Source organism: Saimiri boliviensis, chromosome 10 (genome assembly GCF_048565385.1).
Source record: "Saimiri boliviensis isolate mSaiBol1 chromosome 10, mSaiBol1.pri, whole genome shotgun sequence".
NCBI lineage: Eukaryota > Metazoa > Chordata > Mammalia > Primates > Cebidae > Saimiri > Saimiri boliviensis.
This window is the reverse complement of record NC_133458.1, coordinates 63,744,775-63,768,285: the sequence shown is the minus strand read 5'-3', so window position 1 is coordinate 63,768,285 and position 23,511 is coordinate 63,744,775. Positions and strand designations below refer to the sequence as shown.

General features: G+C 38.4%; 2 protein-coding genes across 6 annotated transcripts in view; one reads left to right on the top strand and one right to left on the bottom strand.

Annotated features, from left to right (window-relative positions):
- The window catches only part of CROT (carnitine O-octanoyltransferase), a 48,342-nt gene extending 25,666 nt beyond the window's left edge, over positions 1–22,676 (bottom strand). For 2 of the 3 annotated variants that reach the window (XM_010345000.3, XM_074379355.1), the window contains exons 1-7: positions 22,566–22,676; positions 21,884–21,974; positions 19,154–19,289; positions 11,778–11,902; positions 9,544–9,725; positions 9,260–9,384; positions 2,915–3,023 (exon numbers count right to left, since the gene is read on the bottom strand). In XM_010345000.3, the coding sequence (XP_010343302.1) occupies positions 2,915–3,023; positions 9,260–9,384; positions 9,544–9,725; positions 11,778–11,902; positions 19,154–19,268 (656 nt within the window). In that variant the 5' untranslated portion in view covers positions 19,269–19,289; positions 21,884–21,974; positions 22,566–22,676. Of the gene's footprint in view, positions 1–2,914; positions 3,024–9,259; positions 9,385–9,543; positions 9,726–11,777; positions 11,903–19,153; positions 19,290–19,677; positions 20,081–21,883; positions 21,975–22,565 lie in introns of those variants that run through there. The other variant, XM_074379354.1, reaches the window with a different exon arrangement.
- LOC141580081 (uncharacterized) overlaps positions 22,039–23,511 on the top strand; it is a 100,289-nt gene continuing 98,816 nt past the window's right edge. For 2 of the 3 annotated variants that reach the window (XR_012512093.1, XM_074379356.1), the window contains exon 1: positions 22,039–23,064. Coding sequence is in view for 1 of the 3 variants with exons in the window: in XM_074379356.1 (XP_074235457.1) it covers positions 22,519–23,064 (546 nt within the window). In the remaining 2 variants the exon portion in view is untranslated. Of the gene's footprint in view, positions 23,302–23,511 lie in introns of all 3 variants that reach the window. The other variant, XR_012512094.1, reaches the window with a different exon arrangement.

Below are 23,511 nucleotides of genomic sequence, written 5' to 3'. Positions count from 1 at the left end.
TTTAAAAGATAAATCTGCCTACGTGAAAATTAAGATTGCACAATTTCTAAAATTTGTTTTAACTGGAAGAAAATGTTTGCAACACACATAATCTACAAAGGATTAATGTACAGACCATATAAATAATTGCTGTAAATCAGTAAGAATAAAATAAAATAGCCAATAGAAAAATAGGCAAAAGTAATCACAGAAAACACAAAGAAATGGCCTATAAAATATATAAAAATGCTCAACCTAACTTGTAATGAGGAATGTGCAAATTTAAACAAAAATAAAAACATTTTTCACCTGTCAGTTCACTAGATATAGGTTTTGTGGGATGTGGGGGAGAGTTGTTTTTTGTTTATTTGTTTCTGAGACAGGGTCTTGTTCTGTCATCCAAGCAGGAGTACAGTGGCATGATCACAGCTCACTGTAGCCTCAACCTTCCAGGCTCAACTGATCCTCCCACTCCAGCGTTCCAAGTAGCTGGGAGCACTCCCAAGTAGCACTATAATGTCCAGCTAATTTTTTTTAACTTTTTGTAGAGACAGGGTCTCTCTATGTTGCCCAGGCTAGTCTTCAACTCCTAGCCTTCAGTGATCCTCCAGCCTCAGCCTCCCAAAATGTTGCAATTACAGGCATGAGCCACTGTGTTCTCCCCACCAGACAGGTTTTAAGTTTATTAATAACATGTCAGCAATGATTAGGAGAAATGAGTGTCCTTACATAATACAATGATTAGGAGAAATGAGTGTCCTCACATAATACTGCCAGAAAAAGCAATACTGTGGATGACAGTTTGACTTAAATGTATACACTGGATGATGTGAAAATTTCACTCCTAATATCAAACCACAGATATTTTATCCAAATACACAAAGAGGCATGTTTGAAAATGTTCATTATTTGTTATAGCAACAAATGGAAACAACTTTAATGTCTTATAGAGAAATGGTCACGTCAACTATAATATATCCATTTGATGGAATTATATGTAATAGTTTAAAAGAATAAGGTAGATGTATTTGTACCAATATGGAAAGATTACATTTACTTTTGACCAAAAGATGTTAACTAGAAAAATAACACAATTTTTAAATGTGCAACTACCCCGTGCCTCATGTCAACACAATAATCAATTAACTCTAGGCACACTATAAATACAAATGTAAAAGGCACATCAAAATTCTAGAACATAAATTATCTTCTTGGCACTGGGTTGGGGAAAAAGTTTTTAAAACAGGGCACAAAATGTATAAAGATTAAAAGATTATATGGTAAAGATTAAAAGATTAATAAACTGAACTCCATTCAAATTAAGAACTTCTGTTGATCAGGAAAATATCTTTAATAGAACATCTTCTATTAAAAGATCAGTTATAAACATCTTCTATTCTATGTATTGCAACACACACAATCAAGTAAGAACTCTTACCCAGAATGTAAAAGGAACTCCTACAACATTCATACACTAGTAGACATACTTCTTCTTATAACCACTTTAGAAAACTGGCGTTATCTATTGAAGCTGAAGGTACACATACCCTATGACTCAGCAAATTCTCTCCTGGGTGGTGTGTTCCAGGCAGAAATACATGCATGTGTACACTGAAAGACTTATACAAGGATTTCCATAGCAGCCTTTTAAAAATAATAATGCAAACTGTAAACAACGTAAATGATTACCCCTGGGGAGGAGTGAAAGTATGGAAGAGGCATATGGGGGATCTTCTGGAATACTAGGAATGTCTCTAATTTTTGACCTGGGTGCAGGTTACATGAATATTCAGCTTTATATTTCTGTGTGCAATTTTGTACATGTTTGCAATATGTAATAAAAATAATTTAAGTTATAAATAGATAATATATATCCAACAATTAGAAAACAATTAGAACTGATGATCTATTAATGATATTAAAACATTATTGTTTATTTAGCTAGGTGTGGTGGCTCACGCCTGTAATCCCAGCACTTTGGTAGGCCAAGGCGGGCAGATCATTTGAGGCCAGGAGTTCCAGACCAGCCAGGCCAACATGACAAAACCCCATCCCTACTAAAAATAGAAAAATTTGCTAGGCGAGGTGGTGGACACCTGTAATTCCAGCTACTTAGGAAGCTGAGGCAGAAGAATCACTTGAACCCAGGAGGTGGAGGTTGCAATGAGCTGAGATTGTGCCTCTGCATTCCAACCTGGACACAGGGCAAGACTCTGTCTCAAAAAAAAAAAAAAATTGTTTACTTTTCAGAAGTCATTAGGTGTGATAATGGTATTGCATGTGTATTTTTAAGGAGTCCTTATATTTTAGAAATGTATACTGAAGTATTTATCATGAAAAGATATTATGTCAGATTATCTTCAAAATAATCCATGGGAAAGTGAGGTAAAGGGTGAAAGAGATATAGTTGAAACGGCATGACTATGAGTTTGTAACTGTTGATGTTAAGAGCTGTAACTGTTGAAGTTAGGAGATAGGTACACAGGAGTTATCATTATATAATCCCCTATACATTTTGAAATTTTCTATACTTTAAAACATATACAAAGAAAATATATACCAGACGTACGTATATACACATACATATATATATAATACATATTATGTATGTTTTAAGCTAGGTATGCATGTAAATTCATTGCAACAGGTTTGGAAAGATGAGACACACTAAAGTAATAACAGTGATTAATTCTGGGGCAGGGAATGGAATTAGTAATACATGTAATGTTTTCCTTTTCTCCAAATTAACATATAGATAGATAGATACAGTACAATTTTAAAATAAATTAAAAATACAATAGATTTTTTTAAAAAGCACATATAAAATTCTTATCTTTAAGCTTACTGTCACCTTGAAAGGCAATTCTAAACATGTATATTTTAATTCATGCAACACCTTAAGACTTAATGACACTCAAGAAAGTAGTCTGAAAACCTGAGAAGCTCTGGTGGTGTGATCAAACATCCTTCATGTATTACATCAAAGACAAAAGCTCGGCCTCGACACAGCACTACAATGTGGTTTGGGGAACGCCCTTCACTCTCTGGAAAAAGAAACAGAAAACACAAGCCTCAATTCTAACGTCAAACAGGAATAAACATGCATATCTCCATTAGAAGAAAAGTATACATTCCTCCAGTATTTTATTTATCATATAGTCATCACATATATCACATAACAAAAACAATGTATTAATGGAATTGCAGTCACTATGGTATAAATACATACTCCTGACACTTGTTCCATGTGAGACATCTAGAAATCCATAAGTTTCAAACACCCTGAAAATCACATAAATCCCAAACTACTGCAGATGTTTCTAGTTTTACTTAGAAATAGAAATGGGAAGGGAAGAAGACCAGAGGAATCTTGGAGGAGAGCCATTTGAATTAACAAGTTTCTCTTTGGGATTATTTTAATGTTAATTACTCATCAGGTAATTTAATTGCAGTAATATCTAGCTATGATTCCTCAATAAAATAATTTTCAGTAGAAAAGGATACAGTATGCCTGAGTGGCAAAGGAAAAGAATTTTGTCCAGTCTGGTAACACTTGGTAAGCCACTGACAATGGATTCTCTGACTCCTTTGGTACACCTTAACTCCCCAAGAACTGTTTGCTATAAACCTCAGACTTTTCTGGTATAGCCCCATTTTTAGGTACTTGTCCCTTTGCCAAAGATCTTCTTACATGATCCCTGCCCCTACCTTCTAAAAAAAGAAAATGGAAAAAGAGTAAGAAAGAGAAGACATACACTGCCACTTGAGGGAAATATACTGGTTGGTATTATTTATGGGTCGGTATTAAGGCCTTTATACACATTATCTCATGAAATCTTTTCATCAACTATGAGAAAAAACTGTCTCCTGATAACATTACTCTTTTTCCTCTTATATATTATTTCCTCAAGACCTCAGAGGTGAGGTATGCATTTTCCTTATTCCTCATGGCTACTTCCAAACTATTTCTCCTTTCTTCCCTTTCAAAAACCTCCAGAACCTTTGCCTCTACCACCACTACTCTTATATTGCTGTCATCTCCTGACCACACCCCTTTCCAAGTTTAGGGCTGGAAAAGAATAAACCTCATGCCAAATTAATCAATCAATGGCTGGAAGGGGTGAGGGTGGCAGAAGGGTGCTACCTCATGATAAACCTGAGGGGATATTTAAGCAGAAAACTGAATGAAGTGACAAAGTAAGCCATGGAAATATCCGCAGAAGAGTTTTCAAGGCAGAGGAAACAGCACGCACAAAGGCACTGGAATAAACATGAGCTGATCTGCTTGAAGGAAAACAAGCAGCTGCAGCAGGATGAAAAGAGTAGAGTGGTAGATAAGGTTGAAGCCAGATCACACTGACCTCAGAAAGTGCTTTCCAGTATGATGGGAAGGAAACCAAAAGATGGTTGTAAGCAGGGGAGTGACAATGTGATCTAACTAATACTTTAAAAAGATCACTCCAGCTGCCACATGGAGAACAGATTACAAGGGGGAAGAGGAGACAGGCAAGATCAGTTAGGAGGTAACTAAAGCCGTTTAGGTGAGAACAATCTAAGAGAGATGGGATGATGGCTTCAAATGGGGCATGATACTTGAAGGAGACAAGAGGTGAATTGTTTTCCTTTTAAGATGGCAGATATTACAGATGGGAACAATCAAGTAAAGAAAGAAAACTGACAAGCAGCAAAGAGAGAGGGTAATGCAAAACAAGGTCCTTGGCCAGGCAAGAGGAAGCAGGACTCAGCACAGATATGGAAGAGTTGTCCTTGAGACTCAGAGCAGTTCATCTGTTTTTTAAAAAGAAAAGCAAAGCATATGAATTTGCAGTAACATATTGCAAGGGGTTAGGGAATGGACATATATTTGAATTAGTATGTTTTCAATGGTTGCAAAAACAAGTTACTACTAACTTAGTAGCTTAAAACAACACAAATTAATAACTTAGAGGTCTAAGGACCAGAAATCTGAAATGTGCCTTACTGGGCTAAAATGAAGGTGTCATCAGGGCTGTGTTCCTTCTAGAGGCTCTAGAAGAAAATCAAGTTCTTCCTTTTCCCAGCTTTTAGAGGCTATCCACCTTCCTTAGGCTCATGAACCCCTTCTTCCATCTTCAAAGTCATCAAAAGAAGATCATAACCTTCTCACACTGCCATTTCTTTGCTTCTCTCCTTTGCCTCCCTCTTCCATGATTAAAAAAGACCTTTGTGATGAAATACTTTGGGCCCATGTGAATAATCCAGGATAATGTCCCCATTTCAAAGTCAACTGACTAGCAACCTTAATTCCTCTTTACCATGTATCCTAACATATTAACAATTTCAGGGATTAGAAAGTAGACATCTATGGGGGACCATTATTCTGCCCACCATTGGAAGGCAGGTAAATGGCATAATGGGAAGATTGCTCATATTTGTGGTGAATAAGAAGAGTTTGTTAGCTAAGAAGGAGGAGGGAGAAAGGCATGAAACAGTCTTCTTTGGAAGGGAAATTCCAAGGAAGATAGCATAATAGTGCTGGGGACCAACTTGAGATTTAACTGAGATCATTAAGTGAGGTTTTGTGGTTTTCTTTGGCCAAGTAAATGGCTAGAGTAGGTATCTTTGATATGTAGAGAAAAGACAGATTAAAAATTAAACAATGTTTAGGTTTTACCACATTAGTACTGGGGAGGGGTGACAAAGTTTTCAATGTGTATGCCTGGAAGTAATGATGGTGAAGAACCAGAAAGAAGTGAAAATTTGGAGAAGGAGGAATGAAAACTGTGAAGCATCATTAAACTGTAAATCACAATGTGGCCAGAGGAACAGTTGAGTTGGATTACTGAAAGACGTACAGTTTCCTAGAGCTATAAAGTGAAGGATATGAGAGCCTATGGATCATCTACAATTGAAAACTAAAATCAAGAATGTGACTGAGGTAGTAATGGAAAGAAGGACATGCACTGCCACTAAAGCAATCAATAGATGAAGGGGAATGAGCAGGAGGAAAGTCACTGCAACAATGTAGTGGTGATATAACCTAATGATTTTTTTTCCCCCAAAAAGGCTAAAATTGTTAAGGCAGAAGGGAAAAGAGAAAGGGCAAAGGAAAACAAAAAGGATAGCAATGCCTCCAAGCCCTGCCATGATATAGAAAAGAAAAAAAAAACTCTTGAGAGGGTTACAAGGGAAGTAGTGAGCTTACTAAACAATCAAACCTTAGTAACAATATCTTATAATGGATTTGGCTGATCATGAGCTCCAGAAAGTTCAGCAAAAGGGTTTGGGGAAGTGGTGAGGGTAGATCAGAGCAATGGAGAATCTGGATCAAATTAAACCATGTACAAATCCATGAATCCAGCTGACAAGGGATAACATGGGCAGTCTGGGCTTTTTGTGCAAATGTGGTAAACACGGATGAAAGGTATGACTGAATTCGTCTTAATGGTCTCCTAGGGAGTATGTAAAAACAAACAAGAGGCCGGGTGCTGTGGCTCACACCTGTAACCCCAACACTTTGGGGGCTGATGTGGGCAGACTACTAGAGCTAAGGAGTTTGAGACCAGCCTGGGCAACATGGAAAAACCCCATCTCTACAAAAAGTACAAAAATTAGCCAGGCGTGGTAGCATGTGCCTGGTCTCAGCTACTTAGGAGGCTGAGGTGGGAGGACTGCTAGAGCCCAGGAGGTTAATGTTGCAGTGAGCTGTGATCACACCACTGCACTCCACCCTGGGTGACAGACAAAAAAAAAAAGAAAAGAAAAAAGAAAACTAGTTATAATTATAGTCTCCTTATTGAGACTAACTTCAGTGGCTTAAACTCTGCCCATCCTGTCAACACACATCATTTTCCAATTTTTCTGTTGTTGTTGTTTTTTTTTTTTGAGATGGAATCTCACTCTGTTGCCCAAGGCAGAGTGCAGTGGCACAATCTCGGCTAACTGCAACCTCCCCCTCATGAATTCAAGCGATTCTCCTGCCTCAGCCTCCCACGTAGCTGGTATTACAGGTCCGTGCCACTTCACCCAGCTATTTCTAAAACCATAAATCTTGAACCCAATTGCCTACTTACATTTCCATTTAGATGTCTAAAAGGCATGTTAATTTCAACACAGTTTAAAGACCACTTGCTTCTCCTCAAATCATCTCCTCCCACTATTTCCCACGTCATGAATCTATCTACACAGCCATCTACCCTGTTAGCTGCACAAGCCAAATATGTTGAAGTCATCTGATTCCTATTTTCTCTTTCATCTTACAACCAATATATGAATATTCCTGCTAACCCAAAATCCAGAATATATCCAAAGTATAATTTCTCACCACGCCAATGCCACCACCCTAGTACAAGTCATTATCCTGACTCACTTGGACTACAGGAACAACTTTCCAATTGACCTCCTTGCTTGTAAACATCACTCTCCTAAAAGTCTATTCTTCGAACAGTAGGCAGAATGGTCTTTTTAAAGCATAAATCTGGTCATCATTCTTTTCCTCAAAATTCACTAATAGTTTCCATTCACATTTCAAATGTAAGTCAAAAACCTTAACTTGGTTTGTAAAGTACTATATGATCTACCCTCTAGTAACCTTTCTAATCTGCCCTGTGTACCCTGTTCCATTCATACTGCCCTTTTAACCTGCCAACTTTATTTCTGCCCAGAGCATTCTGCCTTCAATACACACAAAAAATAACAGCAACAAAAGTCAACTGAACAAAAGAAAGCCAAAAAACTCTCTGGGTCCATCTTATCATTCAGATCCCTGGAAAGGCCTTCCCTGACTACCTAACATAAAACAGCCATACAGTTACTCATCTTATTTGAACTGCCTGTATATTATCTGCCATGAATTCTGACTTGTTTCATGTCTACCTCACACTTTATCCCTTTGTCTATGTCTTCACAAGTAAGCCCCAAAATGTAATAACCATGTCAGCTTAAACCACCATATCAAGAGATGCATTATTAATGAAACCCCATTTTACAAACTATAACTCAAAAGAGTTACTTTATCTAAGGATATACCTACTAAGTGATAAAGACAATTCAAAACCAGGTATCGATATTAAGTTCTTAACTGATATGCATATTTTCTCTCTTTGCTATTGCTCTCCTTACATTAATTTTCTCTTGATCATCTTTTCCATTCATATTTGCACATTAAACATTAGACTATGAATAACTCAGTTTCCCTAATCTTTTAATTATTTCACTGGTAACATCAAGGTAAATATATGTAGGCTTGAGGACATTAAATATCTCAAGCATGTAAAGTTTACAAAGAAGAGTTGAGTTATATATGAAAGTAAGCTCATACCCCTCATACTATGAGCATGACTGGCTGTAAATATTTTACTTTAAAATAAAATTTTATGTAAGAAAAAAATCCATTCATAATTACACTCTTCAGAAAGTATAAACTGTGAAAAAAGCAGTTACCACTGCAGAATTTTCCATTTCAAGATAAGCTAGGACACTAAGCAGAAACTGCCATTAATCTGACAGTTGAAAAAAAAAATTGATGAGTCCATCTGAACTCATGTGTCTCTAAGAAGAGTGACTCCAAGCCAGGCATGGTGGCTCATGCCTGTTATCTCAGCACTTCTGGAGGCTGGGGCAGATAGATTGTTTGAACCCAGGAGTTTGAAACCAGCTGGGCAACATGGTGAAACTCCATCTTTACAAAAAATACACCAATTGGCCAGGTGTGGAGGTCTGCCTGAAGTCCCAGCCACCTGGGAGGCTGAGGCAAGCAGACCACTTGTGTGCCTAGGAGGTGGAGATTGCAGTGAGCTGAGATCACAACCTGGGCAACAGAGTAAGACCCTGTCTTAAAAAAAAAAAAAAAGTGATTCCAGGTTTCTACCTCATATAAGATGGGGGGAAAAGCAGATTCCTCACGGGGAGACTGTGGCACGATGAGTACATATAAGCAAACACTCACAAAGACAATTCAGGAAATAAAAAAATGAGGGTAGAAAGAGAAAGAGAAGCATCCAGATCACAAGTTTCAGGATTTCCTTAATACTCCAATTCTACTATTCAACTAAAGTTTAAACTTTCAAATAATGGAACATAAGCATCAAGTTGGTATTGAACCATGTAAGACACCTTTAGAAAATTCATTCCTATAAATTACATCTAAACTAATCAGAATGATTCAAATATAAGGCTCACAGAAAACCTTTGTCAAAGCCCCAACAGTAATATTCTTCAAAAGTGTATGTTCCATCATGTCATAGTAGACTACCCAGATTCCAACATCTTTACTAAAAAAGATACCTGCATTTTTACTTACCAGTCCTAAAATAATTCATAATTGAGTCTCTTGTAATTCCTGGAACCTTGCAGGTAGAAAACAGCATTCGGAATTGATTCATATCTAGAGGAGTATTTCCAACTTTATGAACAGGCACTTTTTCTCTATTTAAAAAAAAAGTATTTTGATCAAGAAGTCATTATAAAATTTAAAAAGCAGCCACAACTGAAGTATTCATCCCCAAATAAGTAAATTAAGCTTCTCAACATTTTGCCACCTGAGACTTCAGGTAAGCCTGTTACTAAATTCACACATGTCCTTACTTTCTTAATAGTTGCCAGTAGTTCAAATTATGCCAAAGAATTATACTTCCTCTTTCTAATTGAGTGCCTTCCTTTGGAGGCCAGTAGTGTTCAAAATGAGGTGCAGGACCCGCAAAGTTGACATTCAGTTGTGATGGTATACGAACATCCAGATAGGCAGCATTCAGCCACCACTCTTCCAGCTAAAAGAAATTGAGAACATCAGCTTAATGTTCTTCATAATACGTGAATGTGCAACCATTGGCAATTTTAAAAAGGAAGCTACATTTGTTAAATTTTTCAACATTTAAAAACATGTCTTCTGGCTGGGCAAGGTGACTCACACCTATAATCCCAGCACTCCGGGAGGCCAAATCGGAGAAACGCTTCAAGGCCAGGACCTTGAGGCCAGCCTGGGCAACACAGAGAGACCCCGTCTTTACTAAAAAAACAAACAAACAAAAAACTAAATGTAGCTGGGTATGCGTATAGTCCTAGCTACTCAAGAGGCTGAGGCAGGAGGATCACCTGAGGCCCTAGGAGTTCAAGGCTGCAGTGAGCTATGATTATACCACTGCACTCCAGCCTAGGTGACAGAAAGACCCTGTCTCAAAAAATGAATTAAATAAATAAAAACATGATTCTTGTTTTAAACCATCATAGATATTGAGAAATGTTATTGTGATAATTTCTTTTTGTGGGGGAGCTATAGGATATTAGGTATTATTTGGTTTAACTGCACTATCAAAAACAAGTAACAAGAAAGCACCAAAAGGTACCCTCAGACTTGTATTGAAGCCACAAGTATGCAACAAAGTACTTAGGCATTTCTTCAGAGTACTTGGGACATAATAGATAATCAATAAGTTCTTACCTAATGATAAGAGTTATTAAGACATTTACAATTTTCCTTTTCCAAACAAAAACTGAAATACTAAATCAGAAATATAAAAACTGGCTGGGCATAGTGGGTCACGCCTGTAGTCCCAGAACTTTGGGAGGCAGAGGTGGGTGGATCACTTGAGGCCAGGAATTTGAGACCAGCCTGGCCAACATGGCAAAAACCCATCTCTATAAAAAAATACAAAAATCAGCCAAGCGTGATGGTGCATGCCTGTAATGCCAGCCACATAGAAGGCTGAGGCAGGAGAATTGCTTGAACCCAGGAGGCAGAGGTTGCAGTAAGCCGAGATTGCACCACTGCACTTCAGCCTAGGCAACAGAGCGAGACTCTGTCTCCAAAAAATAAATAAATCAAAGAAAGGAAATATAAAAAATTTTTAGTAGGCTTTAAAGTAATTTCGATTTTTCACAGACACTTTTTTATGTGTGCCTCTTTCACAATATGCAACTGAATTCCATGCATAAGTAAGCACATCTTATCAAATTACCTGGAGTCTTTTTTGAAGAAAGTGATGTTTAAACTATAATTAGTAACTCAGAAAGATACATAAACAAAAAGGATATAGATAAAACAACAACTTCTTTACCTTTGCTCCACTTTAAGGCTCAAAAGTGAGAACAAAGGAATCCCAAAGTGTGAAATTTCATTATTCCACCATAGGTATCAATGGCTCATGAAAAAAATCAGCTTGCTTTTTATTTCTAAAACTAAATGATAGGTACAATCATGATTGTACCTGTCAATAATATAATGTAAGGCAATGCTTTTTAATTATAAAAAACTCATCCTCTGATTCATAATAAAGAAGTAGAGAAATGGTTGAGCTGAAGAAATTAAAGAATCTTTGTGGAAAATTATTGAGACCTTCAATAATTATTTATCTAACTGAAATATACACTATACACAATCATTCTCCAGTCTGATTTTTTAATGACTCCTTTTCTTCCATGCACTATTAAAATATTTCTATGTCACCTATGTGACATGTCTATTTTAGTGTTTTGGATTTTTCAAGCTTGTCACCTGGACAAAATGTTTTTCTTAAGCATGGTCTACAGATCACCTTTAGCCAAACCACATGAAGTGATTGTTAAAATAAGGATCTCTAGGTCCCTGGGCCCCATTTCAGACATGTGAATCAGAATCACTTATCCCAGGAAATCATTTTAAGTTCTCAAATCCACCCAGTGAAGACTCCCGAAGTTAAGTGATTCATTCATTCTTTTGGATTATAAAAATGACAATAATGACTGTAAAAATTTTAGAGCAATAATTTAAAAATGAAAATGATGTATATTTTTATTTATTATTCTTTAAACTTCATCAATTTTTCAATTATAACAACAAATACCCAATTTCTTTTTCCTTTTGCCCTTTCAAGCAATTTCTGGTGCAACTTTTCTCCAATCCCACTTTGAAATTTGTGAACTATTTCTTCAGTTTTCTTATATTCTTCTTCATTTGCAAATGGTTTCACTAGAAAGAAAGAATATTTATTAAGGTATTTAGACAAAGTATTACCAACTCACCTCTATTGTTACTAACTTATGAAAATCTTAAGACTCAGATATGTAAAACACAGTACTGTATTCAGTATCACAGCTGAACAATAAATTAAGAGTTTACAACAATAAAGTGGCTGAAAAGAAACAAAAGATTTGGAAATCTTTGCTTGAGAGAGGAGGATTTGCAAGTGGGGAGGGAGCCAGGGAGATGGGGCAAAGGACTACATTTCTCCTCATAAGCCCCTCACTATCTCGCTTTTCAAACTATGGAAAAATTAACATAAAAAGAGAAAAAAAAAAGCATTAGGTATTTTAAGGACATGGTTGACTCTTGAACAACATGAGTTTGAACTGCACAGGTCCATTTATACCCAATAAAAGTTGATAATGAGTATGCCTGCTTCTCCTGTGGATCTGCTTCCACTTAATGGATAGTAAATATATTTTTCTCTTATCATTTTTCTAATAACATTTTCTTTACTCTAAAATAATATAGAAAATAATACCTATAACATTAAAAATATGTGTTAATCAACTGTTTATGTTATTGGTAAGGCTTCTGGTCAATAGCAGGCTATTAGCAGTTCAGAATTTGCAGAGCCAAAAGTTGTACTCAGATTTTCTAATACATGTGAGTCAGCACTCCCAGCCCTGCATTGTTCAAGAGACAATGAACTTTAATTATTACAAGGCTAAATGAAGAAGCAATTAAACCTTCAACTTCTAACAGTGTTGTTAAGGAAGCCAAGAGCTTAGGAGAGCCAGAGTAATGCCATTTTAAGTTCAGCTCCATCTGGAAACTAACAAAGCATAATTCCTTGCTGGTTATGACCCACAGTCAGAAGATATTTATAGCTAAGGAAACAGCCTAAAGATACATACAAGGACATACTCTTAAACAGCATAAAGTCCAGGTGTTCCAATACCCATAACAATATATGTTTTCAAGATAATTGCAGTTATGCTTAGATGTATTCACACACTAAAATGTCAAACATAGTTTTATTTAAATCAATAGAATAATAAATTTTGTCATGGTATCTGCTCACCCTCATGTAGGCATAGCTTAGTTAAGGGCTTAGTTAAGGGCTCTATATAAGAAAAACTTAAAATAAGGACAGTGTATTCCTTTTGCACTCTTAGTTAAGGGCTTAGTTAAGGGCTCTATATAAGAAAAACTTAAAATAAGGACAGTGTATTCCTTTTGCACTCTGAGTACGCCCTACTCCACAATGAAGTAGCTTTCAATATGCTGTCTCTTCTCACTGCATTCTGCAACTCACCTTGAATGCCTTCCTGCATGAGATCCAACGACCCTCTCTTAGGGTGTGGATCAAGACCCCTTATCTGGTAACATCATCTAGTGACTACAGAGGGACATTAGGATGAGATTCCATGCTGAAGAAATTCAGCCTGCACAGCAATAATTGGCCACCTCTGATAAGTGGGGTCTGTCTTGGCATCCTATCAAGAATAGTACTTCTAGCCCAATGGGGTTAGAGTCCCTAGGGTGCAATATTTGGGTTAGAGTCCCAGCCCAATGGGGTGAGAGTCTCTGGGGCATAATAAAAATTAAAGTAGCCTTACAAGATGTATGCCATTGTATGCTTCGTTTGGACTGATCCACTTTGTCTCATTTGCTGGATATGGGAAAGCTATCGTTCTCATCATTTCCCAGCTTGTTGCCTTTGCTTTACTGCAGCCTTACAGTGGCCAGTAAAGAGATTTACTGCATTCACTTTCCACAACTGCCTTCTGACTATCACTTTTTCGCTTGCTTTCTTTGTCATGTCACAGGACAGCATGGGAAACCTGAGGACTTGCAAGATTTGTTCTTACTGTATATATATTTGAGACAGAGTCTTACTTTGTTGCCCAGGCTTGAGTGCAATGGCACAGTCTCGGCTCATAGCAACCTCTGCCTCCTAGGTTCAGGCGATTCTCCTGCCACAGCCTCTCAAGTAGCTAGGATTACAGGCACCCACCACCAGGCCCAGCTAATTTTTAGTAGAGACGGAGTTTCACCATGTTGGCCAGCCTGGTCTCGAACTCCTGACCTCAGGTGATTTGCCTGCCTTGGACTCCCAAAGTGGCATTACAGATGTGAGCCACTGCACCCAGTCTGTTCTTGCTATATCTTAACCACTACAGGACTTAGATGCTTTTATACCCCACATTAAAATAGGCAGAAACCTTGATCTACTTGGCCCCTATGGAAACCTGGAGTCCCATTCTCTTGTCTAAAGTTTCAGCCTGTTGGTATTCTGGTGGTTACTTTTGCCCTGAAACTGTGAAATTAAATAGAGTCTTCTAAACCTCTTTATTTTATAAGAAATTTTACTTTTACTTTTATAACCCATTTCTTTTAAAAAGTCTCAGAATCATATCCTAGAAGTTCTGCTTTTACTCTCTCACTGCTTTTTGCTTTTTTGAGGTCTGGGATAATTCTTTCCTTCAGCTTTCTCATCAGCTTTTCTTTTCTCCAGTTCTAATTTTACTGCTGTTATGACCTAATGCTAAAATATTTTATCTTGAAGGACTAGAAAAGCAATGTTTACCTCTAGTATAACTTGATTCCGTACTTCTGGCTACTTAGAATATGTCTAAGCTTTCAATGTTATAAAAAAACTCATGTTATTCTTATGAGTGAGGTAATCCTCTGTTATACTCATAAACTTGAACATACGCTTCCTGGGTCCAATTAAATTCAAGCACTTTTTTCATCAGGTTTGATGTCCAGGTTATCTAAATGGGCTTCCCAAAAGGAGTAGTAGTCACACTGCAGAAGGCTTTTTTTCGCCTTTTGGTAATAGTCTTAAGAAACAAAATTTTATAATTCCTATGCTATCTTTATTAGGTTATTTTGTTGCTAAAACAACCAAGATTTTAAAAGGTTAAGGTTTTTACATTATATAACTTCCTGATTTCACACCAGATCTGGTTGTTTAAAAGTATGTGACACTTCCTCCTCTCTGTCACTCTCTCTTTCTTGCTCCTGTTTTCACTATGTGAAGTGCCTGTTTCTTCTTTCCTTCCACCATGATTTTAAGTTCCTGAGGACTTTCCGGAAGCTGATGCCAGCACTATGCTTCCTGTATGCTTCCTGAGCCAATTAAACCTCTATTTTGAAAATTAATTAACCAGCTTCAGGTATTTCTTTACATCAATGTAAAAATGGCCTAATACATACCACCTCCAGCCTGATAATTACATATACTAGAAAAAAAATCAGTTAAAGGGCCAGGTGCAATGGCTCATACCTGTAATCTCTGCACTTTGGAGAGTGGAGACAGGGGGATCACTTGAGGTCAGGAGTTTGAGACTAGCCTGGCCAACTTGGTAAAACCCCATTTCTACTAAAACTACAAAAAATTAGCTGGACATAGTGGCACATGACTGTAATCCCAGCTCCCAGGATGCTGAGTTGGGAGAATTGCTTAAACCCAGAGGCAGAGATTGCAGTAAGCCGAGACTGCACCACTCCACTCCAGCCTGGGTGACAGAATGAGACTGTGTTAAAAAAAAAAAAAAAAGGAAAAGAAAGAAAATCAGTTAAAGGACTCCCTCTAGTTCCTTAAAAGGGTGCCTATCAAGTGCTACTAACTAATCCTTGTGCCTTTAAGTTACAGGGCTTTGACTCCTGGGCACATACAGCTAATCTAAAGAAGGCACTGATTCCTGCTAGTATCTTACAGCAAACTGAAGCTAACCAAAGCCTTGTCTTTAGACCTGGACAAAGTAAACTACTTTCATGAGACCTACAGATAGAGATATAAGGACAGGCGTATATTCAAAATATTAAAATTCATTTAATAATTTTGCTTATAACCGAATATAATTTTTCTATGCCTTGATACTAAATAATTTAAGTATTTGGCTACCTATGGGCTTCCTTTCCTGTCATTCTCAAAACTAGGCAGGGCTTACGATATTTCTGTCTAAAACATTAATTCCTTACGTTTTGTCTTTCCTCCAGAATTTGAAACGATTCACCCCTTCCAGACCCAGAGACTATCACATGAGATTGAAAGGTCTTGTTTTGGGGAATAAAATCAATTCAGATCTCAAATCAAGGTCGGGCACACTGCCTCTAAAGCTGAAAAAAATGCTTGTATTTTATATAGCTAATTGCTACAAGTCAAGATTAAAAAGTTCAATGTATAGAATTTATAAATAAGTAAATTTTGTAACCCTGCCATTTGGCTTTTGGCTCTTATGTTGCTTAAAAGGAGATTTAAGGTTAACGAGTGTCTGCCCACCTCCATTCCCACCTGGCCTAGAATGTTTAATTGCCCGTAAGTCTTTTGCTCAAGTCCTTCGGCCACAGAGGTCCCACCAAGGGACATGATAGACCTAGGGCAGGTAGCACACCACCCTGACATCAATATGGAATAAAATAAGAGCTTGGCCATTGATGGCATAGCTTGACAAAAAAGGCGGGGACTATAACCTAACATAAATAAATTTTTAAAAATCCTAAGCCCCATGGTGCAATCTTGGCTCACTGTAACCTCTGTCTCCTGGGTTTAAGCAAAATGGACCTCCTTCTTGGCCAAAGTACATCCAAAAAACCGAAAAACTAGTTCAGGCCATGAAGGGAAGCAGGAAGATTGGACACACCTTGCTATATGTTTCCTCTTCTTGGAATTCTGGCATAACTAGCTTAACGTTAAAATAAAAATCATAAGTCTGACAAAACAGACTCTTTATGGCAGTAAAATACCAAATTACAAATAGACTCTAAGGTCATGTCAGGCAAGGGTTAAGTCTACTCCAGGGTAAACAGTCATATGTTACATGCATGTTTGTTCAATATTCATGTGTCAGAACCACCTTCATAAATATTTATAACTCCGCTGTTCACCAGGAGACTTAGTCATATTAAAAACTTGGAAAGAAGGACCTCCTACAGACCAACTTTCTCCAAAGTGGAAAGGACCCTATCAAGTGCTTCTAAGCACCCCTAGTGGAGTTAAACTTGAGTAGATTTATCCAAAATTAAACCTGCCTCTCATAAAGTCCCACAGGCATTCAATGTGGTGACCACTATTCCAGTATACTCTTGTGAGCCAATAGAGAATCCTGTGGCTTCTCTTCAAAAAAAAGAAGCCATCCAGTAGATAAGTACTACTCTCAAAATGAAATTACTGGTTTTAATATTAAACTTGATCTATTATAATATTGGAGCTAATTTATTTACGGAACGGGCACAAACTGTGGCCTCCCTTCCAAACCAGAAAAATTATTGGGTATGCAGTAAATTACCTCTTTCATCAACCTCAGGGTTACCTTGGCATATCAAATAGGCTAATTTAAGCCACTTCAATGAATGGTTTATAAGAGATAAATACTCTCCTTTTCTAATGTATCAAAAAGACACCAGCTACTACTTCTTCCCTTCCTCCACTCAAACAAACAAACAAACAAACAAAAACACCTTTTTCAATTGTTCTGCAGACAACTAAATAACATCCCCACTTTAGGCTGTACCACTTTTGATAGGCTTAGTTGATTAATGGCTACCCAAATTCAGGTGAAAGGTAAAGTACTCTTACGCCTTGAGAGACATGACAGCAGCCACCTCTAAGCTGAAACCTACATGAGGTGGTTGCTACCCAACAATGCAATCAGACCCTGGTCTTAACTAATCAAATGTGGACAGGATGGCAAAATAAATCTCTAAGATTGGGTGCCCATCCTTCTCCTTGGGGAAGGTTATGGGCACAAGGGTCTCACAGTTGCTTATACCTACCTTACAACTGGACTGGACAATGTCCTAGGGGGTCATCCCTACCTTCTAGGACATATCATTATACATCTAGATTCCTTCCTCACCAACTGAAAAACAGTCAAGGCCCATCATAGATGAAGACAAAACAGGGTTCTTGGTGGTTTTATCCTATGGCCATATTCTCTTCTCAAGCAGCAGTTATAGACACTGAATTACAGGTAAAAGCCCTAGCGAAACACACTGGTGCAGCTTTCAGTGACACTCATCAGGCTATCACCCTCCTGTCTTCTTGGTTACATCTATCCTTCCGGGATAGAAACTTCCCAAATAATACCAGTGGCCTTACAAAACCATATGGCCTTATACATTTTTAACTGCAGCCAAGGGAGGAGATTGTGCCTTGAACAAAACAGTATTATATTATGTTCCTGACTACTCCCATAATATATCACAGGACATGAATTCTCCAGAAACTTGAATTTTGGCAATGGATTCCCTGTCATAATACTCCATAACAGCATAGTTTCATGAGCTCTCCAGCACTTGGAAAGCATTTCTTTTCAGTATGCTTGGTATTATAATATTCATTATTATTATTTATCGTACTTTTTATTTCTGCTGTGCTTATTGTATAGGTCTGCGAGATAAAATAGCTTAGTGGCTGTTTTACCTATCTATTTACTAACCTAGTATATTAACTTTCCTGAAATGATTGGGACATCATGCAAGCAAGGAGCTCCCTGATTCCCTGAAGAGGCCTACTACACACTATTATGAGAGGACCATGTCCTAACAATCAACATCCACTGCCACCAGGAAGGAGTTACAGAAGAACAACCTTTCCCCTGTATCTCCTCTTAAAATTATGGGTTCTCTCATAAGTAGAGGGGGAAATGTTATGGAAGCAGTAGCCCAGGAGAGCCAGAGTAACACCATTTTAAATTCAGCTCCATCTGGAGACTAGCAAGGCACATTGCCAGTCATGACCCAGTCATAAGATATTTACAGCTGAAGAAACAGCCTAAAGATATCTACAAAGACACACTCCTACAACAGCAGAAAGTCCAGATGTCTCAATACTCATAACAATATATGTTTTCAAGATAATTAACATTATTCATTGATATATTATGCACTAAAATGTCAAGGATTGTTTTAAGCTAATAAAATAATAAATTTTGTCATGCTGTCTGCTCACCATTACATAGACACAGCTTAGTTTAGTCTTTACATAGATAAGACCCCTATGTAAGAAAATCTTAAAACAAAGACAGTCTGCCTGTTCTCTGTGGATGCCCTACTCTATAATGGAGAAGCTTTCAATAAACTGTCTCTTCTCTCTGCACTCTATAACTCACCTTGAATTCCTTCCTGCAAGAGATCCAAGAACTCTCTCTTAGAGTCTATATCAAGACCACTTCTCTGGTAACAGTATCACAGTTTTCTAAGTTGCTAACAATATTAATATATACTAAAAGATTATTAACATACCTGATTCAAGGTATTTTTTTAATGATTCTTCAAGTGAAGGAACAGGCAGTGATGGAAGAGAATCCTGGTACTGAAATGTTCGTTCTTCATTTGATTTAGCCAATTGATTTTCCATGATAAAATCACAATAGGAAAACTAAAGAAAAGAGAGACAGCCCTCACAACTTCAATCTCATAGATACTCTTATATATCCGAGGTACAATCCACAATTCACTAAATCAGTATTTAGGGACCACAGCATATCTAGGACTTGGTACCAGTTCTTATAAAATTTATAAACCTGTCAGATAGAGAAAACCAACTTAAAAAGAGTCTGTAGACTCAAAGTGCTAGAAGTAAGAGTGATCAGTGGGACTGGTATAATTAGTTATCATTTATTGAACGCCTAGCATTTGCCAAGTACTTCAGTTTGTATTACAGAAAACATGTATTAGCTCCCTAATTTTTATGTTATCTCTGAAAGGTGGCATTCTTTGCCATTTTACATATGACTATACCAAAACTCAGAAATATAGTAACTTACCTAAAGACAAATGCAGGACTCAAACCCATATCTGTTAAGACAACAGTCTTTCCCCTATACAAAACAACATGATAGAAGGTAAGGGAACCTGCTTTAAGTCTTAGTGGGTAGATAGTATTTGATGTGTAGAAAAGGATTATGCGTTGATAGTAAACTTTGGAAAGCAAAGTGACAAAGAGGTATGTAAATGTTGTCCAACATTGTAGAATACATAAATCATATGACAAACTGCTTTAATTTAATCATACAGGTGGTATGCAGCCTCAACAGAATGGTGTCATGTGTTCTAAAGCAATCTTGAACATATTAACACATGTTGTCAAAGAAATCTAACCCAAAATGTGAATAAGGTGTACAAATAATAAAAAATGAGATTTCTCTAAGCCTTTTAAATTATCATATATTAAATTATAACATTAAATATTGTAATATATTAAATATGTAATTATTAAAATAGCAACTGAGAAATCAAAGAATGTTAATATTGAATTAGAATTTCCTATTCTCTCAAAAGTGACTTTTTAAAACTGATAGCAATGCTAAACATAATAATCCACTCTTAGATGTTACAGAATTGAACACTATCAAAAGCATGGACACAGCAGAGACTGTTTTCAGCCAATACCTTTTTTTCTCTGCTTTAACAGAATCCTGAGTTTTAGCTGTACATATAGTCACCCAGTTATATCTTTCCTAACCTCTCTTGGAGCTCAGTGTGGCCTTGTGATGCCCCTTGTGTGTGTCACTTCCAGGTCATGCTCCTGAAAAGGAATGCATGTGTTCTCCCTGAACTTTCCCTCCTTTTCACTCCTGCTAGGTTAGTGTCGAACTAAACAGTACTGTGGGCCCATTTATGGAAGTCATGTATGGAGGATGTCAGAATCTTCCTACTAGTCCTGGACTCCTACCTCTAGATGTATGGGGTGGGGGGGGGGGGGAACAAAACAAACAAACAAAAAAAAACCAAAAACCTTCTATTTTATTCATACCATTGTATTTTGGGCTTTCTTTTGTAGGCAGAAGAGCTTAAGCCTGTACCACTAATACAAAGAGATAATTTAAAAATGAGAAATAGTAATCAACTCAAAGTTCTTCAGCTTCTTTCTATTGACTTTGGCTGCACACTATTTTGACCATCCATAAACATGGATTTGGACCAAATGGAAATGCAGATCTGGATCCAAGTATAGACCCTGCCACTTTCTAACCCTGTGCCCCTGAGGCAACTAACTTTAAGTGAATTTCCTTATCTTAGAGTGGCTAATCATATAATTCAATAAAGTCAGAATGTTTTAATGCCTGTAAAAGCACATTATAAAAACAAAATAATCCTGCCTGAAATCACCATATTGTGGTAAGCAGAATTTCTGTGAATGGCCCCTAAGATTCCACCTCTGCTAATCCCCAGAACCTGCAAATATGGTGATATCATTACTCCTGTGATTGTGATATCCTCCACAGAACTGACTAACAATAGGGATGTTATCCAGGTGGAACTAATCACTTGAGTTCATAAGAGCAGAGAACAGACAAGTCAGACAGCTTTACAGCTTGAGAAGAATTCATGGTTTCTTTGAAGATGCAGATGGCCTTAAAGAACTGAAAGAGGCTCAGGCTGACAGACAGTAAGGATATAGAGATAATAATGTGAATTCTGCTAACAACCTAAATGAGCCTGGAAATGGATTCTCCCACACAGCCTGCAGAAAAGAACCCAAATCTACATAAATCTTGACTTCAGCTTTGTGAAATTCTAAGCCAAGTAGTCAGCTAAGCCCACCCAAACTTCACATCTACAGAAGCTATGAGATAATACATTTGTGTTGTTTTAATAGTTGCATTTGTGGTAATTTGTTAAGACAGCAATAGAATACTAGTACACACATACAGAGAAGATAAGATAGTCTGTTTACCTCTGTGCCATTTAATAGACTCTAGAAAACTGGAACCAAGAGTACTAGTTTCATACCTACTATATAGTGCTTAACTCACCAACAGGTACACATTAAAAATATAAATTATTGGATTATTTCTTGAAGAGTTGTCTTGAATTTTGAACCACAAAGATTAAACAATATAGTTCCAATAGCACTAAGAAAATGATGATGCTAGATTTAATCAGAATGGACTTTCTGGGGGCAATTAGATGTGAACTCACGAAAGTGGAAAAGAAACGCGAACAATAAGTGAAGGAATTGTCACATACCAGTACACCAAGAAGATGAACTGCTTAAGACTGCCAGGAGCCTGCTGCAACAATTGTTTTGAGATCACAGGCAACTGAATTAAGTTGGTGACTGTGGGAAGAAAGAAACAAGCTTAACATTTCAGAGGGAAACAGAAATGAACAAGCTAGTGAAAGAAGGTGGATTGCAATCTAGGAGCTGGGAGTCCCCAAAACAAACTTTTTGTGAATCGCTGCAAACACACGCAAATAGTCCACCTGCTAGAGAGCAAGAGTAAATGACCATACGATTAATTAGGTTTCATACAAGTAAACCTTTCGATTGGATGGGTTCAAAGGGCAAAGGGTACCTTTTCAGTGGCCGGGTAACAGGGTGGCAAGGGGTGGAAGCCAGGAGCAAAGGGCAATGAGAGCTCGAGGCTCCTCCCACCAACCCAAAGGCAGCTCTGCACTCGAGAGGCCACCAAGTGAGAGAAATCCAAGCCCCACGACCGAGCAGCCCAGCGGCCCAACCTTGGGGGTACCCTTCAGACCCCTGCAGGCAAGATGCTTGATTAAACTACACCCCGCCAAATCCAGGCACCTTTGCGGTTCTGCACGACTTAACTCTGTTTGTTCTGCAAGACTTAATTTTCCCCCGCTCCCGATGTGAAAGAATGGGGGAGAGAGGGAGTGTTGCTTCAGCGGGCCTGCCTTTCCTCACCGAGAGCGCATCGCCGCCTCTGCCGCAGCCGCAGCCCACAGCAGCGCCGGCTCGCTTTCCCTGGGCCTCAAAGGAGCAGGAATCGGACGGAAAGCTGCGAGGGTCCCGCCCCGCAGTCACCGGGGAAGAGGATTGGACGCGAAGTCCCGCCCCGCACTTTGCCGGGGAACAGGATTGGACGCGAAGTCCCGCCCCGCACTTTGCCGGGGAACAGGATTGGACGCGAAGTCCTGCCCCGCACTTTGCCGGTGAACGGGATTGGACGGAAAGCCGCAAGGGTCCCTCGCCGGGCCTGCGCTGTAGTGGGACGGTCCTTGCCTCTAGCGAGAGTTTTGGGCCGCGACTCCATTCTGGGCTGCGGGCCTGGGACAGGCTCGCCAGTCGCGAAAGAGCGGTCCTAATTCTGCCAGGCTGCAGATTCCTGCGCGAAGCTGAGGGAGCTTGGCGCCTGACCCACGTTATAGAAGGCGCTCTGGGTAGTCCGCGCTCCGCCACGAAGGTACCCAGCCCTCTGAGATAGATGCAGGAACAGATGACTGAGACCCATTTTCACCCTACTTCTTCTCGCCCCAACTCTGGCTTACCACCCGCTCCTCCCCATTTCCAACGAGCACCAAACACACCAATGCTTTGTAAAGGAATCTAATTGTCCACCCCGCGTCCTGGCAAAAGAACAGTAATCACACAGATCCCTGCTTGGGCTCTTTCATCTTCTGAAGCTGTTTGCCCAACTCAGGTATGCTGCAGCTCCCTAAGTCATCTCAGGTCTCCTTGCCCTTCTGCAGGTCTTCATTGCTACCCAAAGTATTTGAATACCACAGGGATGCTTACCCTGCAGGCTTGGGGCTGATCCGATGTCTTTTACTGTTGTGCCAAGAAACGGAATCTTTAACCAGAGTGGAGCTAGACAAGTTCTAGAAGATCATAATGTGATTAACTTAGTTTC